The 17,315-nt window shown below is 50.3% G+C and overlaps 1 protein-coding gene across 2 annotated transcripts in view; it reads right to left on the bottom strand.

Moving 5' to 3' along the window:
* Window positions 1–11,640, bottom strand: part of ANO2 (anoctamin 2) — a 283,607-nt gene extending 271,967 nt beyond the window's left edge. For both annotated transcript variants that reach the window (XM_057491702.1, XM_057491703.1), the window contains exon 1: window positions 11,320–11,640. In XM_057491702.1, coding sequence (XP_057347685.1) covers window positions 11,320–11,586 — 267 coding nt within the window. In that variant the 5' untranslated portion in view covers window positions 11,587–11,640. The remainder of the gene's footprint in view (window positions 1–11,319) is intronic.
* Between the last annotated feature and the right edge of the window lie 5,675 nt (window positions 11,641–17,315).

A 17,315-nucleotide genomic window follows, 5' to 3' on the forward strand; every position in this document is an offset into this window, starting at 1 on the left:
CTTTTCGTCTAAGATCAGGAACAAGACAAGGATGTCCACTCTCACCACTTTTATTCAACATAGTAGTGGAGGTCCTGGGCACAGCAATCAGGCAACACAAAGAGATAAAAGGCATCCAAAATGGTAAAGAAGAAGTAAAACTGTCACTATTTAAAGATGACATGATACTGTATAGAGAAAACCCTAAAGACTCCACCAAAAAACTATTAGAAATAATAAGTGGATTCAGCAAAGTTGCAGGATACAAAATTAATACACACAAATCTGTTGCATTCCTTTATACTAACAACTAGCTAGCAGAAAGAGAAATCAGGAAAACAACTCCATTTATAATTGTATCAAAAAAGAATAAATACCTGGGAATAAACCTAACCAAGGATTTAAAACACCTGCACTCTGAAAACTGTAAGACACTCATGAGAGAAATTAAAGAAGACACCAGTAAATGGAAATCTAACCCATGCTTATGGATAGGAAGAATAAATATTGTCAAAATGACTATCCTACCCAAAGCAATTTAGATTCAATGCAATCCCTATCAAAATACCAACAGTACTTTTCAATGAACTAGAACAAATAGTATAAAGTTCATATGGAACCACAAAAGACCCTGAACAGCTAAAGCAATCCTGAAAAAGAAGAACAAAGCCAGGGGGATGACACCCCCTAACGTCAAGTTCTACTATAAAGCTATGGTAACCAAAACAGTATGGTACTGGCACAAGAACAGACCCATAGATCAGTGGAACAGAACAGATACCCCAGATATAAACCCACACAATATAGTCAATTAATATACAATAAAGGAGCCATGAATATACAATGGGAAAAAGCCTCTTCAACAACTGGTGTTGAGAAAGCTGGACAGCTACATGCAAAAGAATGAAACTGGATTACAGTCTAACTCCACCCACAAAAGTAAACTCGAAATGGATCAAAGACACAAATGAAGACATGAAACCATAAAACTCTTAGAAGAAAACATAGGCAAAAATCTGAACATAAGCATGAGCAATTTTTTCCTGGACACATCTCTTTGGCCAAAGGAAACCAAAGTGAAAAAGTGGGACTACCACAAACTAAAAAGCTTCTGTACAGCAAAGGACAGCATGAGCAGGACAAAAAGGCGTCCTACAGTATGGGACAATGTATTTGTAAATGACTCATCTGATAAAGGATTAATATCCAGAATATATAAAGAACTCATACACCTCAACACCAAAAATGCAAATAAACCAATTAAAAAATGGGCCGAGGACCTGAACAAACATTTCTCCAAAGAAGAAATACAGATGGCCAACAGCCACATGAAAAGATGTTCCACATTGCTAATCATCAGGGAAACGCAAATCAAAACCACAATGAGATACCACTGCACACCAGTTAGAATGGCCACTATCCAAAAAACAAGAAATAACAAGTATTGGTGAGGATGTGGAAAAAAAGGGAACCCTCATACACTGTTAGTGGGAATGTAAATTGGTTCAGCCACTGTGAAAGGCAGTATGGAGGTTCCTCAAAAAACTAAAAATAGAAATACCATTCAATCCAGTAATTCCACTTCTAGGAATTTACCCAAAGATAACAAAATCCCTGATTCAGAAAGATGAATATGCACCCCTATGTTTATCGCTGCACCATCTACAATAGCCAAGATATGGAAGCAACCTAAGTGTCCATCAGTAGATGAATGGATAAAGATGTAGTACATATACACAATGGAATACCATTCAGCCATAAAAAAAGAAATCCTGCCATTTGCAACCACATGGATGGACCTAGTGGGTATTATGCTCAGAAAAAATAAGCCAGGTGGAGAAAGACAAATACCATATGATTTCACTTATTTGTGGAATATAAATACAAAGCAAAACAGAATGAACAAAACAGCAGTAGACTCATAGACACTGAGAAGTGACTAGTGGTTACCATGGGGTAGGGTTTGGGGTGGTTGGGTGGGGTGGGTAAGAGGGATAAAGGAGCACAGAAATGCTCAATCATAAGTTGGTCATGGGATGGTAGTACAGCATGGAGAATATGGCCAATGATTCTGTAACATCTTTCTGTGTTGACACATAGTAACCACACTAGAGGGCATGAGGATTTAATAATATGAGTAACTGTTGATCCACTGTGTTGTGTACTTGAAACCAATATAAGATTGTGTATCAACAATACTTCAATAAAAATAAACAAAATAAAAGTACAAAGAGAAAAAAAATTAAACAGGATTAACCAATTCTAAGTTTTTCCATTAATATTCTTTTACTTCTCATCCACTTCCTTTGCCCTCAGCAAGTACTTACTGGCAAACCAGGAGTAATGGCTTCCAAAAGTTTAAGGAAAAGATATGAAAGAACAATTTTAAATTGAGAAAATTATCTTTATCAATGCACTTTTTCAGTAAATTGAGAAAACAGTACCAATTTTTATTTGAGCCCAAACTATGTCACTCGAAGTCATGGAAAGCCAGGACTTCCAGGTACGTGGCTTGAGAACCCCTGATCATGCCCAACCTTCTCCTTTTCCAGGTGTGGAAATCAAGGTCCAGAAAGAAGCCAGTCAGTGGCAGAATGGGACCTGAATCCAGGTCTTCTAGAACTCGGCCCAATTCTCTTTCCTTTCCGTTTTCTTCTTCAGTTAGAGTATTTCACGGACTAAGCCTCACACTTTCGAAAGCAATCAGCCATGCAGGCCTCATGCAGCAGCAGCATGCAGGGCTCCGCAGGTGTCGCAGGGATGCCCGCTTACAGAAGCCATGCCCTTGCCTCCGCACTCCCCAGCAGCCTTCTCTGAGCCAGCCAGTCTCCAGAGAGCAGCCAGTGGGGTTCCCCATCTCATCTCCCTTCACACAGCAGCCAGGCTGGACCGCCACTCACCGCCTGAGCCTTCCCCTAAGGGTCAGGTGTCACGATCAGGGGTTCCCAAGCTATGAACCCCTTCTCAGAATGTCTGTAAGTGTGTAAAATAATTATTCAGAATAACAAAGAATCTAAGTATATAGAAATACAGTTAATGAAATAATAAGACATAAATTTGTGATACAGTAATATACTTGCTTCATCAACCTACTTAATAGTGACGCCTAACAGCACATCTAAATATGGTCACAATTTCAAAGTAACAATGACTGTAAATGCTTTTGGACACTGTTCAACGACTGTAATGTGATGAGAATCTATGGTGATTTCTGTTGGTGACAAACTCCCGGGACTCCATTGTAATGCAGGTTTATGCCTTTATCTTTTAACTGAAGTAAATGCTGAGTTTCAGTTAAATGTTGGTGAAAATGAAGTACAATTTTCTAGCATCCAAGTTTATGAATTCCACCCTTGAATTCTATTCACAAAGCATCCAAGAACCCTGATGGTGACACACACACCCTAGGTTATCAGCTATAAAGTATCAAGACACCCTCACGAGCTGACCAGGGGTACCTGGGAGACTCTGTCTGCAGTGAAGAGAAGGGGAAACTAGGCTGAAGGGACCCTAGAACCACCCTCACCACTTTGAGGCACCAGATAGAACCACAGGGTGTCTCAAGATCTCAAATGTTCCAAGACAGACCCTGGTGCATACAACACCCACTTCAGCTGAATCTAAATGGGCAGAGTCCTCACCACCACTCAGCTCCCAGAAGGTGAGTCCTTCTTGGACATCTGAAAAGTGGGGGACACAGCCCACTTACTTCTGTCAGGACCCCGAGCATCGGGGAGCAAGGGAAGGCAGGTGGTGTAGCCAACAGCTTGGAGGCACAGTAAGACTTCTTCAAGTCCCCCAGACCATCAGTCACTCTCTTCCCACCTCTGCGCCGCGCTTCCCGACCCCCCTGTGTGGACTCTCTGTGCTCAGGCCTGTTTCCCCTTCTCCAAGGTCCTTGGGTCAGGGACCACATCTTACCTCTGTGTCGTCAGCTCCCAACCCTTTGCTGGCACCTTAAGTGCTCAGCAAATGCCCCCTAAGTGAGAGGCAGGAGACGGGGCAGGGACCGGGCCGGCAGGTTCCCTGCAGCTGCTTCCCTTCTGAGTGTCTTTACAGCTGACGCGGCTGCCCAAGCAGCGGGTGGCTGACAACAACCTTGAACTTACCCGATGACCAATAGAGAAAGGCTTTCTTTCTACACGTTTATCTCAGAGCCCTAAACACCTAGCACAGCCACGAGGAGGGATGACTGGCGGGATAGAGACCAGCCCAATGCCAACTGTCTTCCTCGAATCCAGAGCTTCACGTAAATGATGGTAGGAAGTAAGAGTGATATATAAACCTTAACAGCCAGCACAGCGTATTAAGTCAGGACAGGCCCCAGCCATGGACGCCCGGTACATCAAGCCAGAAGCACCAGGCAAACATCAGCCTCACAGGAAGGTGACTTAGCTGCACGGAAGGCAGATCTGACAGAAGGGAGATGGCCCCCTGTGACTTGCTAGCTTCACAGACTCTCTGTAATCAATATTTCATCTGCTCACAGCATTAACTAGCAGCATGAGCTTATACAAGTCACATCCTCTCAACTTCTGAGGGACCTGGAAGAACCGATCCAAACCCTCCCAGCTCTCAACCTCTCATCCCATCTTCTCATACCTCACAGATGGCACCTGGTAACAGAAAACCAGCAAACGCACAGCCAACCTAGGTGGGGCATGGCCAGAAGCCCTTAGCCAGGCCAGGCACTGATCCTTGCCCTCTGCTACTGTGAGGTGGGATTGGCAAATCAAAGCCCACAGACTCCTTCCAGTCCCTTCACAGGTATCCTGCAGACAGCTAGAGCCCTTGTCCACAGATGAAAGACATAATGGACCAGAGAAAGCCACACCCAGCTCCCGTCCACCACTATGCAAACCCTCCACCTGCTTTTCACTAGACCCAGTACCTAACTGCTTTCATGACCTGGACAGAGCTTGATACATGGCTGGGTGACTGTGCAGGCCAAACGCTGCCCCTGGAAGTCACTTTGAGAGAACAGAGGGAGCAGGCATTAGGAAACCTAGTTTCAGGGTGCAGCCCTGTTCCTTACTAGCTTGACATGGCACTTTGTTCCTGCAACAAAGGGACAAGAGCTGTCCTAGCCACATCCGTGGGGACCCATGAGCATTGAGGGTGAATACTCAATATCAATTTTTTAACTATGAACTCTTTGAAAAGGGAAATATTTGCCCGTGTTTGGGGGCTCAACTTTCCCTCCTTGCTTCTCTCTGTACCCCGCCCCCCAGGCTGCCTGGAGGGCCCCGCAGAGATCAGACCCAAGCAGCCCTTCTGTGGCTCCGCTCCGCTCAGCTGTGCCCCAGCAGGGGCACGGGCTGCTGGGCTGTCTCTGTTGTGTTCCCTGAAGGTCCCCTGGGCAGGTGAGACGCCGAAGGCTCCAGCATGCTGCATCAAGGTGAGGCAAATGGGACAGGAAGACAGGCAAAGCCAGGGGGAAATCACCACATTGTCCCCAGTGATCAGTGCACATCAACAGCAGTGCACCCGCTGCCACGCTCGTGAGAGCAGAGCAGCCATCACCAAGAAACAGTACGGACTGGGCATCATTAAATCCCACTGTTGCATTTTCCCTGCGTTGCCATAGCCTTTCCTGAGAACTCAAAGCCCCATCCCACTCCTGAGGAGGAAACAGACCAATGTTATAATGGAGTCACCAGGGGTCAGGGGCCCCCGCCCCATAGAAATACACCCGTCTGCTCACTGCAGCACCAACACCAACTGCTCAGTGCCTGAGGCAGAGCACGGACGGGAAGACATCCGGGACACACGGTCACCCTAGAAAACTGAACAGCAACTGAATAGTCTTCCTTAGGACTAGGAAATTTCCTCCACCCTAGTTTTCCCAGCAAAGCAAGACTGAGAGTTATAAGAGGAGAAACTGGTTCCACAGTAGCTCTATAGGGCACGAGAGAAGACGTGGGTGGGTCTGAGCGTTTAGTCTCTAGGGCTGCAGGCTGATGTCACGTGAGGGGAAATGCTCACCAGGGCTGGCCCGGAGCTTCAGGGAGGCCAGAGCAGCACCCGGGAGAGCAGAAGACCAGACTGGCAGTGCTCACTGCCTGGACACCCACACGCTCCTATGAACCAAAAATCAGCTCCCTTTGAGATAAATAACTCTTGGCCCTTGCAGAGAACCTCTGTGAGTTCTGGGGAAAGAGGAAGAGGCAACTGCTACCAGGGGCTTGGCCATTCCCCCCGGGATGACAAAGACTCTGGAAGGTCTGAAGCTCAGGCGGGGTTCAAGCTCTACCTGGGTCACTTGCAAGATATCACCGAGGCTGGGTTGCTAGCCTCTGCTTCCTCAGCTCCTTGAAAAGACGGGAGTTAACTCCCTCCCTGCAGGATATCCGTGAAGATTAAATGAGCGAGCACAAATGCAAGCAAGAGGCCATGGTGTACGGCATCCAAAAGGTGCTCGGGAAAGCTGGCTCCTTCCTTAAAAGTCATAGACTGAATCAAACTTTAAAGGTACAGCAATTTCCCAAAGTCACCCCACCTCCTCCACGGGCCTAGGAGAACGGCCGGTCCTATCAGCTGTTTCGTCAGATGTATAAAACTTTTCCTGAAGAGGAGGTGGCAAAAGGGATGATGACGAAGGTCAAGGAACAGTGGCCTTTGGTTTTAAGAAAGTAAGGAGACTGTCTGCTTTTCCTGGCCCACAATCTTCTCCCCTAAGTGAGCCCTTGTGGGAGTTCATGATGTCCCACACCTCAGATGTCCCCTAGCCTATTTCCTTGGCTCAGTGCAGTAGTTCAGGTTGAGAGGTCAGACATCCAGGTCTGTAGGGTGAGCAGCCAGGGGTCAGGGACCTCCCAGGGCTTGAGGGTAGGGAGTCTCCTCTCTGCAGAGAGGGAAGGAATTTTGTCTTTCCTGGGTTCAACCTGATTCCAAATGGGAAAAGAGAGGTTGCCTCCCAAATGGAGCTGTGGCCTCTGGGTGTCCCAACTGGCACACTGCCTCCTCCAAGCCTGAGTCTGCCCCAGGCAGCTCACAGACCTGCTGGAGAGGCCAGACTGTGCCAAAGAAAGGCAGCTTCTGCGGTCGGTTCTCTGGTGCCCTCCTCCCAGGAAGGCTGGCCCTGAGCAAGGGGCACTTGGCCTCCCTGTGGCTGCTCTCTCTTCCTTCCCTGTTTGGAAGATCCAGTTGCCCATACAAATGAAGTCTGGGGCCCTGCCTGCTGGCATTTCAGGGCCTGCAGAGCTGGAGGTCTTATGCCCAAGTCCACACACGTGCCCTCCGGGTCCACCAAGGGCATCGCCTGGCTCTGGGGCTCACCCTCCCCCGTCAGCCCGCTCAGTCAAGCCATTCATCTGAATCTGAGTCTCTCCAGTCCGGGAGGAGGTGAGCCCAGGAGGCCTTGTTCAGCCCACCCACTCTACTACCCCGTCTGGAGGCGCAAGTGGGTAAATCACTCAACTGCTTCATCAGCCTCCTACCAGCAGTGTTGCCCAGCTCCAGACAGGTCGCCCTCATTTACCTGAACTGGCAGTGAGGACGCTGGGGTCTCTGTCACCTGTAAGCATCTCCAGTGATGACTTTAAATAAAATTCTAGTCAAATGGCCAAACATAAGAAAACATAAAGGCAAACTTTGATTTAGTCACCTGATAAATACTGAATAGTCTTTAAAATATGAACATGGCAATGTCAATACATGGAAATATGCCCACAAAGTGAAAAACTAAAATACCAAGTGGAAAGTAGGTGCCGATCCCAGATATCAATCAACTAGGGTTGGAAATGAATCCTAGGAAATCCAACCAATTGGAGTTTGATGGGTATCAAATTCTTTCGATTATAGGACTAAGTGAATAATTTGTAATGGGTCTTGGATAGAGACCCATTTCCTCTCCGTTTATCTTAAAATCAAGGTGAAACCAGGGCCTACAAGACAGCCCGGCCCAGAAGAGTGGGGACATGCTGAGCAGGCAGGGCCACTGCACCTGCTCTCCAGGTGCCATCAGGCAGCCTCCCACTCCTGAGGTGTCGGTTCTAAGCTGCTGCCCAAGGCCAGAGGCTGAGCATCCTGACACAGAGAGGAGTTATTCAGACCCTCACCGGCTTCAGCTGATAAACCTCCAACCAGTGTTTAGTACCACATGCCATGGGTTGGGGTGAGGGTGGGGGAAGAGCAGGAAGAGAAATGGAGAAGATCTGGGCCGGTGGCCCTGAAGAGGGTGACAACCCATTCTCCACCTTGTTGGGTGACACACGGTGAGAGGCAAGCCTGCTGTCACTAGGGGGGGCCTAGGCAAACTGTGGTGACTGCAAACTGCTCACCCACTGGGAAAAATGGGTTAGACTCACACGCAGAACATGAATGGTCTCAAAATAGAGTGCCGAGAGAAAAAAGCAAGAACCAGAGTGGGCAGTAAAATAGAGTGGCTCTTGTGTAAATGAGAAATGCATACTGTTCTGAGAAGCCATCACCACCAAGAGGAGCCTAGAGAGCTGGGACAGCTACAGGTACGCAGGATCCCAGAACAGAAAAAGGACACTAGGCACAAACTCAGGAAATCTGAATAAAGTAGGGCTTTAACTAATGGCAGTGTATCAGTACTGGCTCATTAGTTGTGATAAATGTACCATATCAATGTAGATGTTAATAATAGAAGCAACTGGACAGATTGTATGTGGGAACTCTGTCCAATTTTTCTTTAAATCTAAAAACTGTTCTCAATGATCAAGTTGATTTTCTTAAATGAAAAAATTGTACAAAGCAAAAACACCACCATACTTTTCCCAGAAACACACCACACTGGAATGATTGCCCATGGAGGTCAGCGAAGTAAGTAACAGGCAGCAAAGAGCAAGGGGGTATTTAAATAAGGGACGAGAGGGTCCTCATCCAGTGGTTACAAGATGCCATGAATGAGAAGCATGATCAACTCAACACTGTGCACAGAGGTCCCAAATCAAGGAGGGAGATCTTTAGAGGGGAGATCTTTAGAGGGGAGAGACAGAGGGCACTGCAAGACGGCAGGTCACAATGGGCACATGAGTGGTGGAGCCTGAGGACCCCAGACAGGCCTCATGAAGGAGAAGAGCTAAGCTGGCCCTGAAGCCACAATGGGCACAGGGAAGGGGAAGCCTCTGGTGGTTCCACAACAGGGATAACAATCCAGGATGCACTCCATGCCCCCCACTGACACTGAGCAGTCCCAGAGCAACTCCGGGCCCTCCTAATTTCCAGCGAAAGACAGGAAAATCTAACAGCAATCCAAACGAGGCACGCCGGAGGACAGCTGAGATGGGCAGTGATACTGCTAGCAGGGACGGCTGCCCGGACAGTTACATTAGTGTTTCAGATCAGCAATGAATATTTGTTTAGTTTAAGTATGTCCCCAGTATTGCATAGGACATACTTATGCTCCAGAAGTATTTGCTGTGGGTCTGAAATACAAATGTAACTAGGCATCTTGGATTTGCTAAATCTGGCAACTCTAAAAATCACAGCAGTGACGCTCACTCATGGTTACTGTTCTGTGTACTTTGTTTAATTGTCTTGTTGGTCTTCACAAAAACCCAGTGAAGAATGTGTTGTAATTCCTTTTTTACCAACATGGAAACTTCAGCTCAGAAGGATCAAGTCACTTGCCCAAGATGTGAGGCTAGTTGATTCCAGGCCTGGGATGTGAACATCTGGGTGTTGGGTCCAGAATCCACCCTCTCGAGCATGATGCTGTTTCCCTTCCAAACAGCAGAGCAAGGCCCAGGCCTCTGCTCCCTGACACCCAGAGACAGGTGTGTGGACTGAGCCTCCCACAGTGGTGGTGCCAAGACCACCCTGTACACCCTCAAAACACACCACTGCCTCTAGAAACCTTCACACCAGACCCTAATTAGAGGCACCAGATGAGATTTGGGTTTCAAAAAGTGAAATCAAGGGAGCAAGGAGGGCCCAATGAGCCCTATTGGCAGAAAAAATAACAAGAGAAGCATCTCCTGGTTAAGGTTCTGGAAAAGCAGCACAAAGTCTGAGCCAGGCCACATGCCATCCAGCCCAGAGACAGAGAAATGGTGGTCCTCTGAGGGTCCCTTCCAGCTTGGAGACAGTCAGCTTGAATCTCAGAACACAGATTTCTCGTGAGAGTGGCACCCCACTCCTCAGCACAACTCCCTTTAAATTAATCATAATAAGCATTTACTGAGCACCTACTGTGTACCGGACATTGTGTGAGATGTTTCCATTGCCCCATCTAATGACTACAATGGAACTACAATCCAGTGGGGTGTCTGTTACTTTGCAGATGAGGAACCTGACACTCAGGTAAAGTCATTTATTCATCTAATACTTGGTAAGCATCTGCTGCTTCTTTGTTCAGACTCTGTCCTAGGTTCTGGGAACACAGCAGTGAACCAAACAGACCTCTGCCTCCGTGGAGCTGGTGGGAGTGCAGATGAATAAACACAAAGCTCTGTCATGTTATTTCAGGTAGCAGTGCTAAGCATGATGAAAGAAAGTCAAGCAGGGTCAAGGACTGAGTGATGGGGTGGGGGTATTTAGCAAGGATGGTCGGGAAGATTCAGGAAGGAGGTAACATTCAAGCAGAGGTCTGACCTGAGGGATTGAGCACACACAGGACTGGGGAAGGGTGTCCGAGGCAGAAGGCACAACCAGCGCAAAGACCCCAAGGTGTGGATGACCAACACACAGCCCAGACCAGGCAAGTGGGCCGCACTAGGTGTGGGGAGGCGGGAGGGGGAGGATTTGAGTGGCAGGGGATGGTGAGGGTGGGTCATCTTTAAAGGACCACTGTGTATGGAGGAATAGATGGATAAGTGAATGAATCAATGGATGGATGGATGGACATGTAGATAAATGGATTCCCTTACTCTGGTTACTGACCAGAGTTGAGAATATATAGAGCTCACAAGTTGATAAAATATGTCCAATGTTCATTTTGCAAATAATCTTCTCCCTCCAGGGCCCCAGGCAAACACATCCTTAGTAAAGTAGTTCCCCTAGAGAGGAATTTTAATCCACAGTTCAACAGGCAAACTGGGTCCTTATCCCAAGGAAAGCATTGCAGAGAAGGCATAGGATGGGGCCTGAGTGCCAGCAGACGTGTCTTGCCTTCAATCTCTAGCCAGGCCAGCTGCCGCCGAACAGATGGGCACACCGCCTGCATCACTACTACCTGGGGTCCCCGAGGCAGAGGCACTATATGCCAATACTCCTCAAGCCTTTGGGCAAGAAAATCTGGTTTATCCACCAGATTAAAAAAAAAATGTCACCTGCCAGAACAAAGCCAAAGCTCCCTTCAGGGGACACTGATCGCCAGCCCAGCCCTGCAGGCCATCCCGTCGCACGTCCCCCCGCCACCTGCAGTCTTACCTCCACGTCCTTCTCAAGCTCCAGCCCAGCCTCCATCAGGTTGTGCTCAAACTCCTCCCGCTGCTCCTTCCTCTCCTCCTCCAGGGCATCCAGCGGGCCCAGCTCCATGTCACCGGGACCCCCAGCATGGGGCTCCTTGCCCGTCTCTCCATTGGAGACTATAGCCAACGAGTGGCCTGCAGACCCGTGGCCAGGGTGCACCCCACGCTTCCGGTAATGGTAGGCGAGCACGTAGTCGACCTTCCTCTGGTTGTCATGGAAGTGCATGCGGCTCAGACGGGCCTCTGAGGACACTGGTTCATTGGCATCCAGGTAGTTGTTGATGACCTGGCCAGAGAACAGGACAGAGATGGGGAGGTCCGGTGAGGAAGAAGTGAGAGACAGAGGAGGCTGACCTTGTGCTCTGGGCCCAGGGAGGTGGACTAGTAACAAACCCCTCTGGCCCAGAGGTCCCAACTGCCCCAGTGAAAGGACAGAGTGATCTAAGTTTAGCTGCACACACCCTGGACATTGGTGCCTTCACGCCCACTCCAGCCACATGCACACAGATGCTCAGGGAACCAGACTGCGCTCTCAGCAGGCCCTGCACACCCACGCCACACGCCACACAGCCGCCGGCCCCCGCAGACGCACACACAGCCCTCTGCACCGCTCCTACACATAGCTGAGCACACGTGCATCACCCAGCGCACTGACACACACACGGCCCTTCATAGCACAGTAACACGCCCACTCACCCCCTCCTTCTTGGAGACCTGCAGGCTTGCCTGCAAACACATGCATATTTTACTCACTGGCAAGTTCTCTGGATCCATTGGAACAAAGGTCAATTTTTAGTCACCTGGCCCACCCCCACCTGCCACACCAAAGGGATTCACTCTACACTGTGCCCCTCACAGCCCCGCATCCTCCCCTCCTCTCCAGCCACCAGTGAGGACCCTGCCAGAGATGGGGAAGCAGGGGACTGACGCCCAGATTCAGGAGGTTGAGAGAAGAGGAGGAGAACGAGGCGGGGCAGGAGAGGGACCTGCCTCCCTCCCTCTGGGTGTTTCCCTGTTTATTACTGGTTTGATACCCAGCTGCCTGGCAGCCACCTGAGAGGTCACCTGGGCAACCAGATGGAGCGCCAAGCACTGGGGAGAGCCTCAGAGCAGCCACAGCGGAGGTCTGGCTCCACAGACCTGCGGGAGGGAGGCCAGGAGGCTGCAGACCCACACGTGGGATCACCTGGCCTCCCACACCTCCCCCTTCCCTGTCCTGTGATCAGCAGAGCAGCATGGCTGGGACGTGGTGCTTCCATGATTTGGACAGGGAGGAGAGGAAAAGGCCCTAACAGAAACCCTGGCCTCCCTTTCTCTCTCTCACACATACACACCTGCCCTTCACGTGGAGGGTCCCTCGGGCAAGAGCCTCCCTCAGGCCCCCAAGAGGGCCAACCATCCCCCCAGCCCAGTACTCACCAAGCTGCTGCAGATGCTCCCTCCACCACCGGGCTGGCCAGAATCCCGGTGGGAACTGCCCTGCAGCCCCAGGGCTCGGGGGCCAGACACCTGGAGGTCCTGCTGCTGCCCCTGTTTGGGGTCCTGGTCCCCTCTGGCCACCGCCCGAGGGCTCAGCCGGCGTGGGGAGCCAGGGAGCAGGGGGATGTCTGTCAGAGGGAGAGAGACACAGGAGGCAAAGCAGCTTCAGATGACAAGAAACGGGACTCAGAGAAACCAAGGCCCAGAGGGTGGGGGACTGGGGTGGCCCTAAGAAAACAGCTGTCTCCTCCCAGCCTCTGTGAGCCATGGGACGGGACTGCAGACAGGCGGGGCCTGGAGCCCCCAGCAGGAGCCCCCTCACATGACAGCTGTCATAATCTCCTGTGATTCCCAGACGAGAGGAGAGGGGTGGTGTCAGGCCAGCCAGGGGCGTGCAGGCACTGCCTGGAAAGTCACCTTGAATTAATGCCAAAGGCTCAGACTTTAGGGCCTCTCCCAGGGCAGCCAGGCCAGCCGCACCCTGGCCGGCCTCCACACCCCTTGCAAGGACAGATGGAGAGTGGGCTCCCTGAGGGCAGGGGCGCCCTCACACAAAGGGCTGCCTCCAGTGCCCTGGAAGGGTTCCCACACCCCTGCTACTCACCAAGCCCTCAGCACCCCCGCCCCTCTCAGCTCTCCAGAAGCAGCCCTCCTGACCGCCAGCGGCGCAGTGCGGTTTCAGAAAACCTCCAGGACCCAGGTTGGTGATGGAAATGCAGAAAGGCAGAATCGCAGGGGACAGAGAAATTAAATTCTCCAAGTGCACTTGGCACCAAAGCCCCAGACAGGGGCACACAGCCCATTCCCACCTCCGAGAAACACTGTCCGGCGGAGCGGCCCAGCCCCGTGCCCTGGCCTTGAACCTCAGCTCAGCCGCTTGCTCAGAGACCTCGGTGAACCTCCTTCTTCAAGTAAAATGGGGAGAATCCCAAACTTGTAGTGAGAAATGCATAAGCAAAGCACACAGGACAGTCAGAGCCTCTGGGTGTGCAACAAAAGGAGGTTATATGATTACTATTTTTAATTAAATTTTTATTGAACTATAGTTGACACTCAATATGAGATTCATTTCTGGTGTGCAGGATAACGATTTGACAATTATATACCTTAAAAAATACTCACCAGGATTAATATAGTTACCCTTGGGGGTGGGGTGGGGTTGGGGAGGGTGGATGTGGAATGGGTGAAATAGGTGAAGGGGATAAAGAGGTACAAACTTGCAGTTATAAAATAAATAAGTCACAGAGATGAAAAGCACAGCATAAGGAATACGGTCAATTACATTGAATGATTATGATTTTATTTTGAGTTCCAGGTGAGCAGAGATCACAACTGACTCTTCTAGCTCAGCCCTTAGCACCTGCCCAGTGTAGGAATGGGCAAAAGCAGCCCTTGCTGGTCTCCTGAAGCAGAGTTCTGGGCAGTGGCCCCACTACGGGGCAGCTCCTTCCATGCCCACCTCTCGGCTGAACAGTTCCAGCAGCCCTAGAACATTTTTTCCTGCACTTGAGAAACTTAACATCTCTTTATGAAGACAGAGCTGACATGCAGGGAACGCAATTAAAACCAGCAGAGCAAAGCTTTCATAATCCTTTTCTATATTGTAGGCTCCAGTCCATATTATGGGAAACCACAATATGGCTAGGAAGGCAAAACAGGCTTCTGGAGGAGGTGAGCCTGAAGCTGGCCTCGAAGGGTGGACAGCTTCTGGAAGGCAGGGGAGAGAACACGGCAGGGAGGGAGTGGGCACGCACGCTGGAGCGATGGGCGCCTCCGGCTTAGGGCCTCAAGGGAGGGGCTCCCTTCCTTGGACCCTAGACTTGCGTCATCCCTCTCCCCTTGGGCCTTTCTGCATGCCTGCCCACCACCTGGCCCAGGGCAGATCTGAGAGGGGGACTGAATGCTCCAGGGAAGGCCTGGACACCTCCAGAGGCATGCCTAAGAAGCCCAAGACCATCGCGATGCCTAACTGGGCAGATGACAAAGGTGGTGTCACTCAAGGTCTGCCCTTCCCCCACAACTATATCCACATTCACAGCTGTGACCCGGGGCAGCCCAGCTTCCAAGCCAGCCCAACACTTGAGTCAAACCACTACCCAGGAGCCACAATCCCCTAAAGGCGAAACCTGGGGTTTGAGGCCAGCCTCTGGGCCCCTCTAGCCACCCTGGCTGCTCCCTCTGCTTGCCCTCTGACACATGGGGCCCTGCTTTCATGACCCCCTTCTTCCCCCCAACAATGACAGCATAGTATATGGTTCCACCCTCCAGCTCCAGAAATACATACCAGGCAAGGAGGACACAAAATGACAATATAATGACACAATGACAAAAAAGGTGTGGGAGACCCAAAAGAGCTAGCTTAAGTCAAGAGACGAAGGCTGAGGGGGACTATGAGTGAAGCCTGGCCTCAGGAAGGCTGCGGCAGGTGAGTGCCTCCAAGGGACTCCCCCGAGGAGCTGAGAAGAGGTGGGTGGAGGTTGATCAGAAGTATAGGCCATCATCATACGCAGCCCATGGAACGTGGTGCCCATTTGGAAACACACTTCACTTCACTGACTATTTACTGGGCTCCCGGCTGCCTTGAACAGCAGATCCCTGGGTGTTCACAACTTAGCTACCCTCCTGGCCCACGGGTGCCAGGAAGCAGAGGCATGGCCTCACCCACCTCTGGATCAATGAGATGGATTTCCACAAGGTTTGGACCTGGGCCTCTTCTCCACACTTTCTTTCCCAGGGCACTCCCACCAATTCCATAGCCTTAATTATCACCTATGTGCTCAGAAATCTAAACATTTTATCATTAACCCTTGTTCCCCTCCAGCCCCTGGGTCCACACACTTCCCCACCTTCCTGGCATCCCTCGGATGCTTCAGAGCCCCTTCAAAACCAACACGTCCAAGACCAAATTTACCATCTCTGAGACATGGTTCTTTTCCAGTAGTTTTGTATTGTTTTTTTCCAGTATGTTTTTACTGTTGTGAATGCTGCCACCACTCAGTCCACAAACCAGAAATCTACAGGCAGCCTTGATAGCCTTCCTCCCTCCTACCCCATAGCCAATTTGTCACAAACCCTATGAATTTCATCCCTGAAATATCTCCCAAATCCACCTGTTCTTCACCACCTCCATGCCTACCACCTCATCCACCTTGATTACTCCCAACAGCCCCCTGCTACCCTTCATTGGTCCTGACAAGGCAGGCAGGGGTTCCTTTCCAGATGTCGACCTGGCCATGACCCCAGTGTGGGAACCTCCTGGTGCTCCCCACCGGTCTCAAGCTCTGAGAACCTGCATATTCCCGCCTGCCCATGTCTCCTATTCATCTCTCTTCATGTTCTGCTGGATGTCTGGGTGTCTGACCAGCCACACTGTTCTGTTTCCAGTCTGTTTAATGCACCATAACTCCCTCCCAACCCAGGATCTTGCCTATGTTCCTCCTCTGGCTGGAACACGCACCTTCATCTAGCTGTAGGCCACCTGTTCTTTTGATCATTAGGGACAGAAACATCAAAAGTAACACATTCTAATTGAAAAACTTCTGATCAAGGCATAAGACAGGAAGCTTTGGATACTACAAGCAAAGATAATTTCCCACCACCCCAAATATGATTGACATTCCACAAGCTGAGGCAGTGTGGAGAGGGCTAAGGGGCCGCAAACACACACAAAGTCAGCAGAGGAAGGCCTCTGAGCTTCACCCAGCAGATGCCACTGGTCAGCATGGGGCCACAGAGTGGAGCTCAAGGAGCAGCTTTCAGTGTCCAGTGTCAATGAGCAAAGACAACCCATTGGGGAGCCCACCAATTGTCCAGTCAAGGCATCTGCGCTCCAAGGCCTTTGCCCAGATCCCCAAAGGGCCACCCCAACTGTGACTGGCCCATCTTTCATCTGTCCAGGCCCTCCTAAGCCTCCTACAGCATTAGGGTGGGGGAAAGAAGAGCCTTCCTTTTCTTTCTTCTAGAATTTTTCTGAATATTCTTATTTGCTCAACTTGCGAGGGCCTTGAAGCATTGTGGAGCCATAGGAGCATTAGCTGAGGGGTTGGACTTTTTGAGTGGGGAGGAAATGAAAGTAAGAAGGGCCGTGTTCTGGTCTTGGCCTGCTGTTTGGAGGTATCTGCTGCCTGTCTGAGTGACCCAAGGCCACAGCTGACAGTCTTTGCAGGCTGAGAATAGGAAAATCAACACATGCCAGATGGTGATTTGGGGCTACATGGGTGTAGCACAGAGACAGGCTCTACACCTACCCAAGAAGCACTGGGGTTGACTTACTCACATTGTTCTCCTTCCCAGCCTAAACCCTCCCCGGACCAGCCATCAGCCCTCTGCCACACAGCAAGCCCCACACTGAGCCAGGAAGGCCCTTGGCAGCCAGTTCTGGCATTGCCACAATTTTGGAAAAATTATGTATTTTCTCTGAGCTTAGCTTTTACTTCCATGATTGGGGGCTTTTCCTCACAGGGTAAGTGTGATGAG

This window comes from Manis pentadactyla, chromosome 14, assembly GCF_030020395.1.
Source record: "Manis pentadactyla isolate mManPen7 chromosome 14, mManPen7.hap1, whole genome shotgun sequence".
NCBI classification, from domain to species: Eukaryota; Metazoa; Chordata; class Mammalia; order Pholidota; family Manidae; genus Manis; species Manis pentadactyla.